The sequence below is a fragment of the Drosophila obscura genome, unplaced genomic scaffold (genome assembly GCF_018151105.1).
Source record: "Drosophila obscura isolate BZ-5 IFL unplaced genomic scaffold, ASM1815110v1 contig_1, whole genome shotgun sequence".
NCBI lineage: Eukaryota > Metazoa > Arthropoda > Insecta > Diptera > Drosophilidae > Drosophila > Drosophila obscura.
In genome coordinates, this window is record NW_024542679.1 from 2,935,931 (window position 1) to 2,949,131 (window position 13,201).

General features: G+C 47.1%; 3 protein-coding genes across 5 annotated transcripts in view; 1 reads left to right on the top strand and 2 right to left on the bottom strand.

The window, feature by feature from the left end:
- Positions 1-7,582, top strand: part of LOC111077353 (adenylate cyclase type 5) — a 47,790-nt gene extending 40,208 nt beyond the window's left edge. For all 3 annotated transcript variants that reach the window (XM_022371597.2, XM_022371599.2, XM_022371598.2), the window contains 8 exons: positions 743-886; positions 937-1,097; positions 1,503-1,636; positions 2,244-2,353; positions 3,244-3,413; positions 3,536-3,717; positions 3,776-3,900; positions 4,644-7,582. In XM_022371597.2, the coding sequence (XP_022227289.2) occupies positions 743-886; positions 937-1,097; positions 1,503-1,636; positions 2,244-2,353; positions 3,244-3,413; positions 3,536-3,717; positions 3,776-3,900; positions 4,644-5,909 (2,292 nt within the window). In that variant the 3' untranslated portion in view covers positions 5,910-7,582. The remainder of the gene's footprint in view (positions 1-742; positions 887-936; positions 1,098-1,502; positions 1,637-2,243; positions 2,354-3,243; positions 3,414-3,535; positions 3,718-3,775; positions 3,901-4,643) is intronic.
- On the bottom strand, positions 7,562-10,338 carry LOC111077354 (protein scarlet). The gene is made up of 7 exons (XM_022371600.2): positions 9,903-10,338; positions 9,606-9,655; positions 9,375-9,511; positions 8,341-9,306; positions 8,039-8,280; positions 7,875-7,975; positions 7,562-7,809 (listed from the first exon to the last, which is right to left on the bottom strand). The coding sequence occupies exons 1-7, from the start codon at positions 10,235-10,237 to the stop codon at positions 7,634-7,636; spliced, it is 2,007 nt and encodes a 668-aa protein (XP_022227292.2). The 5' UTR covers positions 10,238-10,338; the 3' UTR covers positions 7,562-7,633.
- Positions 10,339-12,943: 2,605 nt separating this feature from the next.
- LOC111079999 (elongation factor-like GTPase 1) overlaps positions 12,944-13,201 on the bottom strand; it is a 78,311-nt gene continuing 78,053 nt past the window's right edge. Inside the window, exon 6 of the mRNA XM_022375355.2 lies at positions 12,944-13,100. The gene's annotated coding sequence lies outside the window, so the exon portion shown is untranslated. The remainder of the gene's footprint in view (positions 13,101-13,201) is intronic.

The following is a 13,201-nucleotide window of genomic DNA, read 5'->3' on the forward strand; positions in this document are numbered from 1 at the left end:
TACCCACGCTAGGATGAGGCTTAGGGAAATTTGTAGATAATCTCCACAAGTTGAAGTCACTCCAGATTACCTAGCAGCCCAAGGGACTGCCAGCCTTTCCTTTCCTCTCCATTTGGCTGTGCATTTTTCAGGAATCTCTCCTGGGCAAAAGTTTCCCACTCGCAAAATGTAGGGGGCAACGGTAGGCAGGGTATTTAGGCGACCCTCTTAGAAACGAATAAAAATAAAATTTGCGTTTTTGTAGTCGAAATAAAATTTGGGGCGCGCTTGTTGCGTTTACTCTGCATCTTGTTTTTTTTTTTTCTGTTTTTGCTGCTGTTTGGGGGCGCGCCAAAACAAAAGTTTTTCCATTAAAGTTGGCCATTGGGAAAAACAAGAATTTTCCCGATGCTCCGCCGTCCCTCTCCCTCACCGCGTTGCTCTGATTAGGTGAGAGGTGGCTTTATGGGCAACTTGTTACCTGCCCCCTGGCCTTTTGTCTGTGCAAAGTCTCGGCCTCAGAGTTCTTTGACATTTCGTTGTCACTTTGTGGGGTTTCGACAGAGTCGAGGCGAGGGTTCCTCGAACTGTGTGCTTGACGACACTTTAAGAGGCATTCGTATTCATTTCGGGAGGCCGCATTTAATGGACAGCCACTGCCATTCGGGCGAATCTCTCGCCCACAGATCGTTAAACTTTTCTAATGTGTTCTTTATGGCCCAGCAGCTAATTAGGGAATGTTTCGCTATGTTTCGGCCTCTAGTTGCAGGAATCCTCGCGGCAGCTGGAGCTGCTGGAAAGCCACCGCTTCTGGATGGAGGTGAATGTCACCGAATACAGTCTGGAGGAGATGCTGGCCCCAGAGTCTGCGGAGGCACCCGACTGCGACTTCTATCTGGCGTACAATGTGAGTGAGTGGCATAGCTGCTGGAGTTATAATTTCCTGATTCAGAACAGACATTCCTGCTGCTCACCCTGCTCTCGATGATGAGCTGTGCCACCTACCAAGTACTGCGGATCCTGCTCAAGCTGATGCTCCTGCTGCTGGCCTCCGGCAGCTACATGGCCTGCTCCTTCTATTTATATGCGCGCAGCAAGGAAATCAGTCATGAGTTGGCGTAAGTATCTGCCCCATCTCTGTGCTCTGCCCTGCCCTCGGGTTGCTGCCGGCGAATGAAAACGAATTATGCCGTAATGCAATTTCAGTTGGGTCTCGAAGTTCAGCTGGGTTTTCAGTGGGTCGGTGGGGTATGGAAATGCATTTACTGCAGCCGCAAACCGCATTAAAATTTTATTTAGCACTTGGGGCCCCAACTGGAACTCGAGCATCCGCCTCTGCCAGATGCTGCAGCTGCTGCTCTTCTTTCTTTCCTGATTTTGTCTACTTTTCCTTCACTTTCTTGCCATTGCATTGCGCTTTAATGGACTGGAATAACTTTGTGATTATCGCCATTTTTTGGGGCTGCCTGCAACCTTCGCTACTGCCACTGGAATTGCAACGTTAACTGCTGCTAATGGAATAGGAATGAGGAGGCTCTGCTGCGCTACATAATTGATTGCATCTTCCTCTTTGCATTCATGCTGGCCCTCATCTTCCACAGCCACCAGACGGAGGCCACCTATCGCTTGGATTTCATTTGGAAACTGCAGGCAACGGGTGAGTGCAGATAAAACGATAATTAAATGAGCCAAATGAGTGTGAAAGCAATGGAACATGAAACAATCCCTTAATTTAAATATGCTTCAACATTTTCGAGTGCAGAATCCATCCAAACTTTCCCTGTCTAATGAAACGAAAACCCTCAAATCATTTTAGCTGATTAAAATTTAACAACAAAAGCGGCGGCTCATAACCATCATGATGATGATGTTCTGTTCTCTATTCCGTTTGACACAGTGTCGCTCATTTGCAATGATTCCCCCCTCAGCTGTTAGTTAGGTTTGTGAGTGGGAGAGAGGGGGGTAAAGTGAAAGAGAGACACAGTGCAGAAAGTGCAAAAGTTTCAGTGCCGCTCAACATGTGAGCCACTTCATTAGTATTAGTGCACAATTGCATACCTACCTGCTCTCATTCCCATTCCCACTCTACCTCTCTCTCTCACTGATAAACCCACGACTCTACGGCTCTCTCTCTCTGCACCTATCCCCCTCTCGCAATGTGATTTTGCTACTCCCACGGTACGGTACGGTAAACAGATAAACTGATATTTCAATTTGTTCTTCTGCTCTCTCTCTCTCTCTCCTTTCTGCTTCTGGTTTTGCAGAGGAAAAGGAGGATATGGAACATTTGCAGGCTTATAACCGTAAACTGCTTGAAAACATTCTGCCCGTTCACGTGGCCGAGCATTTCCTGAGCCGCGAAAAGCACCTCGATGTGAGTATACTCGTACTACATATTTATTCATATAATCATGCATATATGTATATGTACCTACACTCATTTTATAGCCATAAGCTATATACATAGTACATGCGTACATATGTACATATATAGTTTTAGTATTCGTACATATGTATGTATGTATGTTCATGATGCATGTATCAACATATTAAAAAACTTTCCGGCTGTGAAATCTGCGCCAAAATGCACAAGCGACAGAAAGAGGGAGAATAAGCACGGACAGGGGCACGGGCAACGGTAATAACGAAGGATGGAATCTGCGTGGACCAATGCGGGGCACTGCTTGGAAGCAGTCGAGCAGTAGAGGTGGTTGCCGATGCGACCGCATGTGAGTGCGGTGCCTGAAAATCATCCACAGCACCTGCCAACGGGTGGTGTGTGTGGTGTGTTGGAGAGGTGAGGTGAGGCACATGTTCCCGCATTAAATGCAAATCCAGCAAGCTAAGCAGCGATATTTGATAGCTGAAATGGCAACAGAGTGGTGCGACACGACACTCTGACAATGAGCTGCCATTTAAGCTGCCAAAAAGCATAGCTCACTTAGCGAAATGAAATGATCACTATAAGCTAACCGGCAGAAAGAGAGCTTAGAACAGAGCGGCAAGAGCGTCTGTTGAATAGAAGGAGAAGTAGAAGAACGGAGGAAGGAACGGTGTTTGAAAACAAATTTTCTAGCAAAGTAAAATCTTCGTAATCCCACAGCAAAATGTTTGCCAGCAGTGTGCAAGTGTTATTCCATATTTACATACATATATCCCAAAATTGTTCATCCCAGTGCACACTGCAGTGCAGAAAGACAGCTGCGGAAAATCTGCTTTGCCAGCAGATAAATATATAATTTAATTTTGTGCCGACTTTTGCAGGATTTGTATCACGAGCAATGCGATTCCGTGTGCATCCTGTTTGCCAGCATTCCGAATTTCTCCGAATTTTATGTGGAGCTGGAGGGCAATAACGAGGGCGTCGAGTGCTTGCGTCTGCTCAACGAGATTATAGCAGATTTCGATGAACTGCTGAGCGAAGAGCGTTTCCGGTGAGTCCACCTTCCACCTTCCACTTTTCAGTTTCCACTTTGCTGCCATCCGCTTCCCGAACCCGCTTAGAGGTTTGTTCATTTTCCACTTCCGCTTTATCACCCCGCCCATTTCCCCGCAGTTGCATTGAGAAAATCAAGAGCACGGGCGCCACTTACATGGCGGCATCCGGACTGACGGTGAGCACCTGCGACCAGGTCAACTTCAATCACGTCACTGCCATGGCCGACTATGCCCTGCAGCTGTTCGACAAGATTGAGGAGGTCAACATGCACTCCTTCAACAACTTTCGGCTGCGCATAGGTGAGGCTCTCAATCGGAATTTTTTTCTCCACTCATTTGGATTTCCGTTCTTTTGCAGGCATCAATATTGGTCCTGTGGTGGCGGGCGTCATCGGGGCCTGCAAGCCGCAGTACGACATCTGGGGGAATGCCGTGAATGTGGCCTCTCGCATGGACTCCACGGGCCTTGTGGATCACATCCAGGTGAGTGCTCAACCCGAACCCGATCTTGATTTAATTACCAGCTAAACGCGGGCACTCGAGCTCAAGCAGCGCGATTTCCCAGCCGCACTTTTATTATCAAAAGTTTTCGAGATGGCTCTTAAAACTGTGCAAAATCTCTGGACCAAAGTTTCACCTGAAACTTTTTTGGGGAGTGGCGTAACCACTCCCGTCTAATCAATGGCAGCGAGTGGAAATGGTTGACCATTTTCAGCGGAAAGTTTTTTAGTGTCAGCAAAAACTTTTCCCAAAAGTGACAGGCGAACTCAACAGGCAAAACGCACAGATACAGATACAGAAAAAAATGCCAGTGACGGTAGACAGGTACACAGATACACAGATACATGTGTATATATGTATTTTTGTGTGGGTGCAGATACAGATACATTTACAGTTACAGATACAAATGCGCATTTGATTTTATTTGCCTGGCGCCAATAAAAACGACGCAAAGGCAACAGAAAAGAATTTGCAAAGGAAATAAATTATTAAGCGTGCGACAAGTGGGTGGGTCGGATGGGTTGCCCCTCCCTGGGGGAGGTAGGGGTAGAGTGTCAACAGCGTTATCATGAAATATGGAGCCACCCCACCCCACCCCACCCCGTTTGCGTGTGCGAATAAATGAGGTCCTGCCGCAGCAGCAGCAGCAGCCATTGAACTTGTCAACCGGAATTTATGTTATCGCTTGTTTTCCCACTTTTCCCGCTCTTTCGTGTCTTTCACAGGTAACTCAGGAGACGCAGCAGATCCTAGAGGGACGCGGCTTCGAGCTCACGTGCCGCGGCAGCGTCAATGTCAAGGGCAAGGGCTCCATGATCACCTACTTCCTCAAGGGCAAGAAGCCCATCGAACCACCCGCTGCCATCAGAGAGGAGGCGCCAACCAAGGCAGAGATAGAGCCGCCCAAAACACTGACACTCGTGAAGGAGGGCGAAGGAGGAGCAGGAAGCAGCCCACCGCAGAAGGAGATGGCCGAACAGGAGCAGCTGCCCAAAGATCAGCTGGATGAGCATGAGGATGAGGACGATCTCCTGCCCTCACCAGACATCGATCTCAACTCGAACATGCAGAACTTGACGGCGCAGCGCAGGAAGTCCCTCTGCCGACAGCACAACATCTCGTCCTCCTTCGGCACGACGGTGAGCAGCTCCACGGGCATCACGCCCAGCATCTCGAACAGCTCCAGCGTGACGACCATCGGAGCCCTGCCCACCCTCCTGCGCAACGCCAATCCGAATCTCACGGACAACTGTTCCGAGTGTGGGGCGACCAGCAAGTCGGCGGCCACGCCCACAGCGCCACCACGGACCCTGGTGGCGGAGCTGAGGGATGAGATAGCGAGGGACGAGAAGAGCGGCCTGAAGGACTCCATTGAGAACCTGGAGATCCTGCTGAAGAACAACATCAGTCTGTCGGACCTGAGCAACAAGCAGCAGCAGAATCTGAGGGGGGAAATGCCACCACTGGCGGCAGGCAGCGTCACTGCCTCCGCCACCACCACTCTGAGGAAGAGGGACACCATCGTGTGCTTCAATGTCACTGAGACGCTGACCACCACAGCCACATCCTCCCAGTCGCAGTCTCTGTCGCAGCAGACGCAGCCGTCGCAGCAGCAGAGAAAACGCAGATCGGTGACCACCATTTCGGCCATCTGCAGCAGCACCACCACCACGCGGCTGCTCTCTAACGAGAGCCAGAGCTCTACCCAGACGGCGCCGGGAACCCTGGAGAGCAGTGCGGCAACCCAATCCTCGACAGAGGCCTCGCAGGACTGGCACCCCAAGACCGCCACGCTCGAGCCGAATCGCAGTCCCATCAGGACATCCCAGTCGATGAGTCCGATTGGACAGCTCACAACGGAGGTGTTTGTGCTGCCCAACAGCCGCAGCATGATACTCATCAGCAGCACGGTCGGAGCGGGAACGGGAACGGGAGCGGGAACAGGCGCCAGCAGCCCCCGGGCGGGGTTCCTTCAGGATGTGAGCACGTAGGGGATGCGATGCCCGTGCCCGGCCAACCATGTAAATATGTACAAAGCCGCAGGCCCAAAGCTGACAGCTAGACAGCCCGTAGATACTCGTAGAGAATATTATGGTTTATTGTAGGATGATTGGGATGCCACATCAGTATTGGCCCCCAGCCAACCCCTTTAGCCGCCCCGCCCCCGCGCCCCGCCCCCCGTCTATACGTATGATCTCGCATTTAATGTAGCTTTACGTGTTGTTCCTCAGTTAGCGTTTCATTCAGGCATGCCATTCAATGAAAGAGTTAAAGAGTTTAGAGTTTAGCCCGCAACGTTTCCATATCACACACACACACAGGAAAAACTAAAGTACGAAAGCAGAGAACTGCACTGCAACGGGGCACCAAAGCGGATCGTTAGTCTATCATATCCGAATAGGTTGTAAGCAGAGTAGCAATGGAGTCGCGGAGTAGGTGTGTAAGGTTCCTAAGTTGGTTCTAAGTTGGGCCTTCAGAGCGCAGCTACTTAATCTCGCATCCCCCAGACCCATGGGCATCCATCGGGTAAGTGTGCAGAACAAATCGAATTTAATGTTTATTATAACGAAACGAGAGAATAACTAATGAATAAGGTGGGAAATGCAAATGGTAAATGATTTCCAGATCCCGAAATATCCAAACTCAAAATAGATAACCAGCTTGAACCTATGACCATTAACCGTACCGTAGTAAACCTTGGCCCATCAGTCTTAGAATGAAACCAGACTCTGCACAAAATGGATACCAAATTCATTTTCATTCCCCACGCAAAAACAGATGAAGTTTATGGACAGTCCCGGCAGCCCATCCATGAAACGAATGGAACTATTTTCCAGCGATAACCATATCGAGAGCTATATATTCTATATTTAATAGAGATATCTTAACTTTTGGGACTGTCTATGGACTGCACTCTCTCTCTCGCTCTCTCTGACATCATTTAAGCGCGAACAGAACTCGTGTCAATTGAAATCCGAACAGCAAAACTATTTTTAATTGTTGCGCAAATGATAATTATGCAATTATCCTGCGATAAATGTAAATCCAAAGAGTATCAAATACGAATAATAACTAGAGCGTTAATTGCCGTAAATCCAAATCGTTTTATATGTGCGTTAAATGTGTTTCGATGTCTCTGTACTATTGTATGTCTCAACTCAATGTTGCTGAAAGCATCCACACACACACACACACCACACACACTTTAAAGTTTATGAGCATCATAATTGATGCACAAAATAAATTATAATATTTATGAGTAAAGCAAACCAAACAAAAAAAAATTCTCGCTGTGATTTCTATGAAACAAAAACCAAAAAGAACGTTAGGATGCATAAATTATTTGATAACTTGATAAACTTTTTTTTGTTACTTAGTTTTAACTCGAAAACTCGTAAAAAACGAACGCCCGCTGGGCCCACTTTTGACTCTAGCTCTAGCTCCAGCTACGAACTAAATATAATTTAACTAAGTGCAAAGTATCCTCTACTATGTAGTTTATACAGATTCAGATACAGATATACAGATACAGATACCGTTTATGTGTGCGTGCGTTGATTAGCTTTGATGTTAAATTTAATGTTGATATACTACTTACCGTGGGTTAAGTCAATGTCAAATGTCAATGTAAATGTGTTAATAAACTATACGCATATGTATATGGAAACTATTTATTGGGTCATTCATTCTATTTACAGCAAGCGATTCACACGATTCACAGCTTCCTTGCGCGCCGCCAGAGGCAGTAGTAGCCCAAGAGGTGGAAGCCAAAGAAGAGACCCACCAACGCCAGCAGATTGCGAGCGACATTGTCCTCGTTGAAGCTGTACTTGTCGAGCACATCCTGGCCGGTGTGGAAGCAGGGCAGATCATCGCTCTCCTCAAAGCAGGCTGTGAAAGGAGCACGAAGAATAAATTATTTAGAGTGCTGACACCCAACTTATGATGTCACTCACTGATGTTCTGCACTCCCGACCACTGGGCAATAGTCATCGTCTCGTTGGCGTACAGCATCCAGGAGAGAAACTGCGTCCACCAGAAGGCCACAGGCAGTGAGCTATAAAGGAGATAAGAAGACGCCATGAAAGTCAGGCTCCCCAAAAGAACTGGCAATACGTGCCTAATTTGTATAAAGATGCCTGAGGTGATCATGAATATGTAATCGAGGGGCACCAGATAGGCCATGGCCAGCGGCACCGAGTTGAAGGCAGTGGAGAAGAAACAGCCGCAGGCGGTGGCCACATTCATCACGAGAACCACACAGATGGCAGTGATCCCGAAGGCATAGAAGGTGGACCTCAGACCCGTCAGCCAGTAGCAGATGATGACAAAGAGCAGCGGTTCGATGATCATGCCAGGCAGCTGTTGATCGGAACAAATGAAATTGAAATAAGCCATGGCAATCGAGGACCAAGGACTCACCAATGCCAGAATATTGGCTATATAATATTGCGCCGTGGAGTACAAGCCCGAGCGGGTTTCCCGCATGAACAGTGGGAATCCCTGGGGGAAGATATTCAGCACGGAGTACATCGGATGGTAGGTGTTCTCGGATATCATGATGAAGACAGCTCCCTGGACAGCCTGCACGCCCAACTGATTCGGCACCGTGGTGCCGGCAAAGCAGGCGCCAATGATGAAGGCCATGGCAATCTTCTGGATGAATCGCATCCACTGAATGGTGGGATCCCGGAAGAGCGTCAGCGTGGCCCTCAGCCAGACCACGTGGAAGCGCTTGTACCAGGGCACGCCGCGGAAGGATTCCACCTCCGTGTCGTACGGAAAGTTGCCCGACTGCGCCATGTGGATCTCCAGATTGACGAGCATGTCGCGCTGTTTGGCCGCCGAGCTGACGGCAAACTGATCGCACAGATGCTGGGCCGATCGCTGGGAGGCCTGCTCGTAGCCGGGATCCGTGGCCAGGACACCGATGAGAAAGTCGGCCGGATTGTAGGCCTCCGGGCAGTAGTAGCCGTGATTGGCGAAGAAGCTGAGCGCGTGCTGGGGCGAGCCCGTGAAGGCCACACGGCCGTCGGCCAGGAGCATCACGTTATTGAAGTTGTCGAAGAGCTGGGAGCTCGGCTGGTGGATGGTGCACAGGATGGTGGTGCCCTTCTGGGCCAGCTCGTACAGCGTCGCCACCAGCTGCTGGGCACTGTAGGAGTCCAGGCCGGTGGTGGGCTCATCGCAGAACAGGATCACGGGATTGTTGAGCAGCTCAACGGCAAACGCCAGACGCTTGCGCTCCCCTCCGGAGAGCACCTTCTTGTCATCGCCGCTGCCTATGCGGGTCTGTGCAGCCGAGAGGAGTCCCGTGCGTTCCAGCAGCTCATTGATGATGAGGCAACGCTCCTCCCTGGACACGCGACGATCCAGGCGAAGATGGGCCTTTCCGAGAAGGAGAAGAGCTCTAGTTAAATAGTTGCACGTAATCGGTGGATGAGATTAAAGCTAACCATAAAGTTGAGATGCTCGAGCACCGTGAGCGAACCGATGAAGAGATCATCCTGGTAGACATAGCCACTGATGCGGTGCATGAATGGTCCGATGCGTCGCCCGTTTATCAGTATGTCGCCTTGAACCACAGTCCCGGCTGCAGGGCAGATTCCAACGAGATTCCAGACCAGATCCAAAGCAAAGACAGATCTTATCTTATCTTATCAAAACTACTAAGAATAACTACTTACCGGGCTGTCGAAAGGCAAGTGTTGACATGAGTGTTGTCTTCCCCGAGCCACTGGGAATGGGAATGGGAAAGTTGTGTGTGAATTGTGATGAACGATAGTGAAAGAAACCAGTTTCGAGATCCAGCAGAGATTTTGTTGCTTATCACGAGTACAAACATCATCATGACATACTTAAGACATATTTTCGGGCCTCATCGGGCAGCTAGTTTCCGCTCGAGTGCATTGGCACTGGAGCTGGAGCGAAGAGCCCTATCGATTACTACTGGCTCAACAACTGGCTATTTGGTTCGAACTCACCTTGAGCCCATGAGGGCCATGAGGGTGCCCGGTTGGATAGCCCCCGTGGAGTTGTTGATAATCCGCTTCATGCCACGTCCTGAGCCACCCACGTTGGTGTAGACACACAGATCCCGCCACACCAGAGTGGCGCCCTGCTCGGTGGGTGACCACTTGCTGTAGCTCCTGAGGGGCAAGCTGCGCTCCGAGCTGTTGCGCTTCGAGAGCTTTGGTGTGCTGTCCAGGCTGGGGATCTCGCTGTTGCTGTTGGCCACTGGCACCACGAGCTGCAGCTCGTGCTGCTCCTGCGGCGGTCCGCTCTCCACATCGATGAGCTTGCTATCTGAGTCAGACATAACTATTTTCTGGCGTTAGATAAACCTTAATCCTGAGCGGGGGAGTATGCGTTTTACTCGAACCGAAGCGTGCCACAGCTGGGCATCAACTAAACTACAACTACAGCCGGCCGAGAAGTCGTCCCCATCACCAGCAACAGCAACACTCGGCAATGCAAATACAGCTCCACAATCTTTAGGGTGGCCCTGACAGCAGGCAGCATTTGATCGTCTTGCTGTCTACCGCTCGCTGTCGAAGCAGCGGACTTAGGCAGCGTCTCCGATTACCATTGCCAGCAGCAGAAGCAGCAGCGCAAGTCCCGGCCAAGCCAATCCATTGGGAAGCCCCGCAAGCCATAGGCAGCAGTGCAGCCAAGCAGCAATCGGGAACCGCTGGAACCGCGGTAGGAATGCCACGATGCCTCATCGGTGGGGAGTGGATTCTCGTCTCTGTTGTGCTCGGCACTTTCGCACTCATCTGCCAAAAGAGAGCTGAGAAGTTGATTCAGTAATAAATGCAAAGCTCACTAGCAGCTATGCCAACACCATCGCGTCGGATTCCATTATGAGTGCCCAATAAAGATACCCAGTATTATCACGCACACCATCTGCCCATCCGATTCTATTTACCTGCTATTTAGTTGGGTTTCTCGTTCATAGACTAATTAATATATTATTTTTATATATATTTATCGTAATTTAATCGATGAAGGCGATCCCGAGAAGGCGTAGCATGCCATTAACAGCGTAGAAAACATCACATAAAGCAGTTATTTTATCGGCCCAGAAATAGCGTAGAACAGTACATTTTTATGGCTGGGGACAAAACTGAAAACAAAACTGCCTTGTTGTTGTCGATTGTTGTACAACAACAACAAAATTATTCTATAACAAAAATTTTTGTCGATGTTCCGTTGTTTCGTGATATGTCTCCTCTTGACTGGAAGAATATGTCGCCAACTTTTGAAACCATCACTTCACCTCTTTTTAACGCTTTTTTTTTAATAGTGAAATTTCGGCCGGAAAGTATGCCATACTTTTTAAGACTAAAACCAACCCCAAACGATAATTTGCGAAATTCCGAACCTCCTGAAAGTATGTCATGGATCTAGGAGTACCTACACCGATTGTGACGCAGCTGAGTTTTCTGTACCAGCACCCCAGGGCCTTCGGCTCTGTGTGTGTGTGTGCCAAGTATTCTCACATACTGTGCTTGTGTGGGTTCTTCAATTTGTAAAATGGAAATTTAGGAAAAATGTAAAAATGCAGAAAAAATGTAATAAAAATTTAAAAAAAACCAAAACAATGTTTTTATTGCTCATTGACAAAACCTGACTTATATGAAACGAAAAAATTATAATTGCTCGGTGACAAAAGCTGACTGATATGAAAGGAAATAAATTGTAAATGCTCGCTGACAAAAGCTGACTGATATGAAACGATAAAATATTATTGCTCGCTGACAAAAGCTGACTGATATGAATCGAAAAATTACAATTGCTCGCTGACAAAAGCTGACTGATATGAAACGAAAAATTCTAATTGCTCGCTGACAAAAGCTGACTGATATGAAACGAAAAATTAAAATTGCTGGCTGACAAAAGCTGACTGATATGAAACGAAAATTTCTAATTGCTCGCTGACAAAAGCTGACTGATATGGAAAAAAAAAAATGTAAGTGCTCGCTGACAAAAGCTGACTGATATAAAACGATAAATTATAATTGCTCGCTGACAAAATCTGACTGATATGAAACGAAAATTTCTAATTGCTCGCTGACAAAAGCTGACTGATATGGAAAGAAAAAATGTAAGTGCTCGCTGACAAAAGCTGACTGATATGAAACGATAAATTATAATTGCTCGCTGACAAAATCTGACTGATATGAAAGGAAATAAATTATAATTGCTCGCTGACAAAAGCTGACTGATATGAAACGAAAAATTAAAATTGCTCGCTGACAAAATCTGACTGATATGAAACGAAAAATTCTAATTGCTCGCTGACAAAAGCTGACTGATATGGAAAGAAAAAATGTAAGTGCTCGCTGACAAAAGCTGACTGATATAAAACGAAAAATTATAATTGCTCGCTGACGAAAGCTGACTGATATGAAACGAAAAATTCTAATTGCTCGCTGACAAAAGCGGACTGATATAAAACGAAAAATTATAATTGCTCGCTGACAAAAGCTGACTGATATGAAAGGAATAAATTATAATTGCTCGCTGACAAAAGCTGACTGATATGAAACGAAAAATTACAATTGCTCGCTGACAAAAGCGGACTGATATAAAACGAAAAATTATAATTGCTCGCTGACAAAAGCTGACTTATATGAAAGGAATAAATTATAATTGCTCGCTGACAAAAGCTGACTGATATAAAACGAAAAATTATAATCGCTCGCTGACAAAAGCTGACTGATATGAAACGAAAAATTACAATTGCCCGCTGACAAAAGCCAACTGATATGAAACGAAAAAGGCCCAGGGGTTCTCAGACAGAAAACTCAGTTGCAACACAATCGGTGTATACTGTATGGTTAGTAACCCGACGTAGCCCCGATTTAAATGGAAATCCTAGTCGACTAGAATTCTTGCCAACCTCTTATAAAAGCAGCTACAAAAAGTTACAGTAGATATAATCGTAGCCTTTTATTTGTTTTATTTGCTGGATCAAAAAACAAATTAAACTAAAAAAAAACATGAGACTTTTCTGTTTTGTACCAGTAAATCTTTATTAAAAAAGTTATAAAAATAAATCACTTTATTTTAAACAAGCTGCGTTTTTTTTTTTAACAATTTAGTTTTGTACAAATGACTGACTGCATATGATAAATATTCCGGCAATCCATTGTCATCGCAAGTAGCTTTGTAGAAACCTAAAATGAACAGAACAGAATGTGAAAAATCAAACAGGCTATCTATTGCCTTAATTTAGAAATAAACAGAAAATCGAATGCCCCATCCATGGCGCTAATCG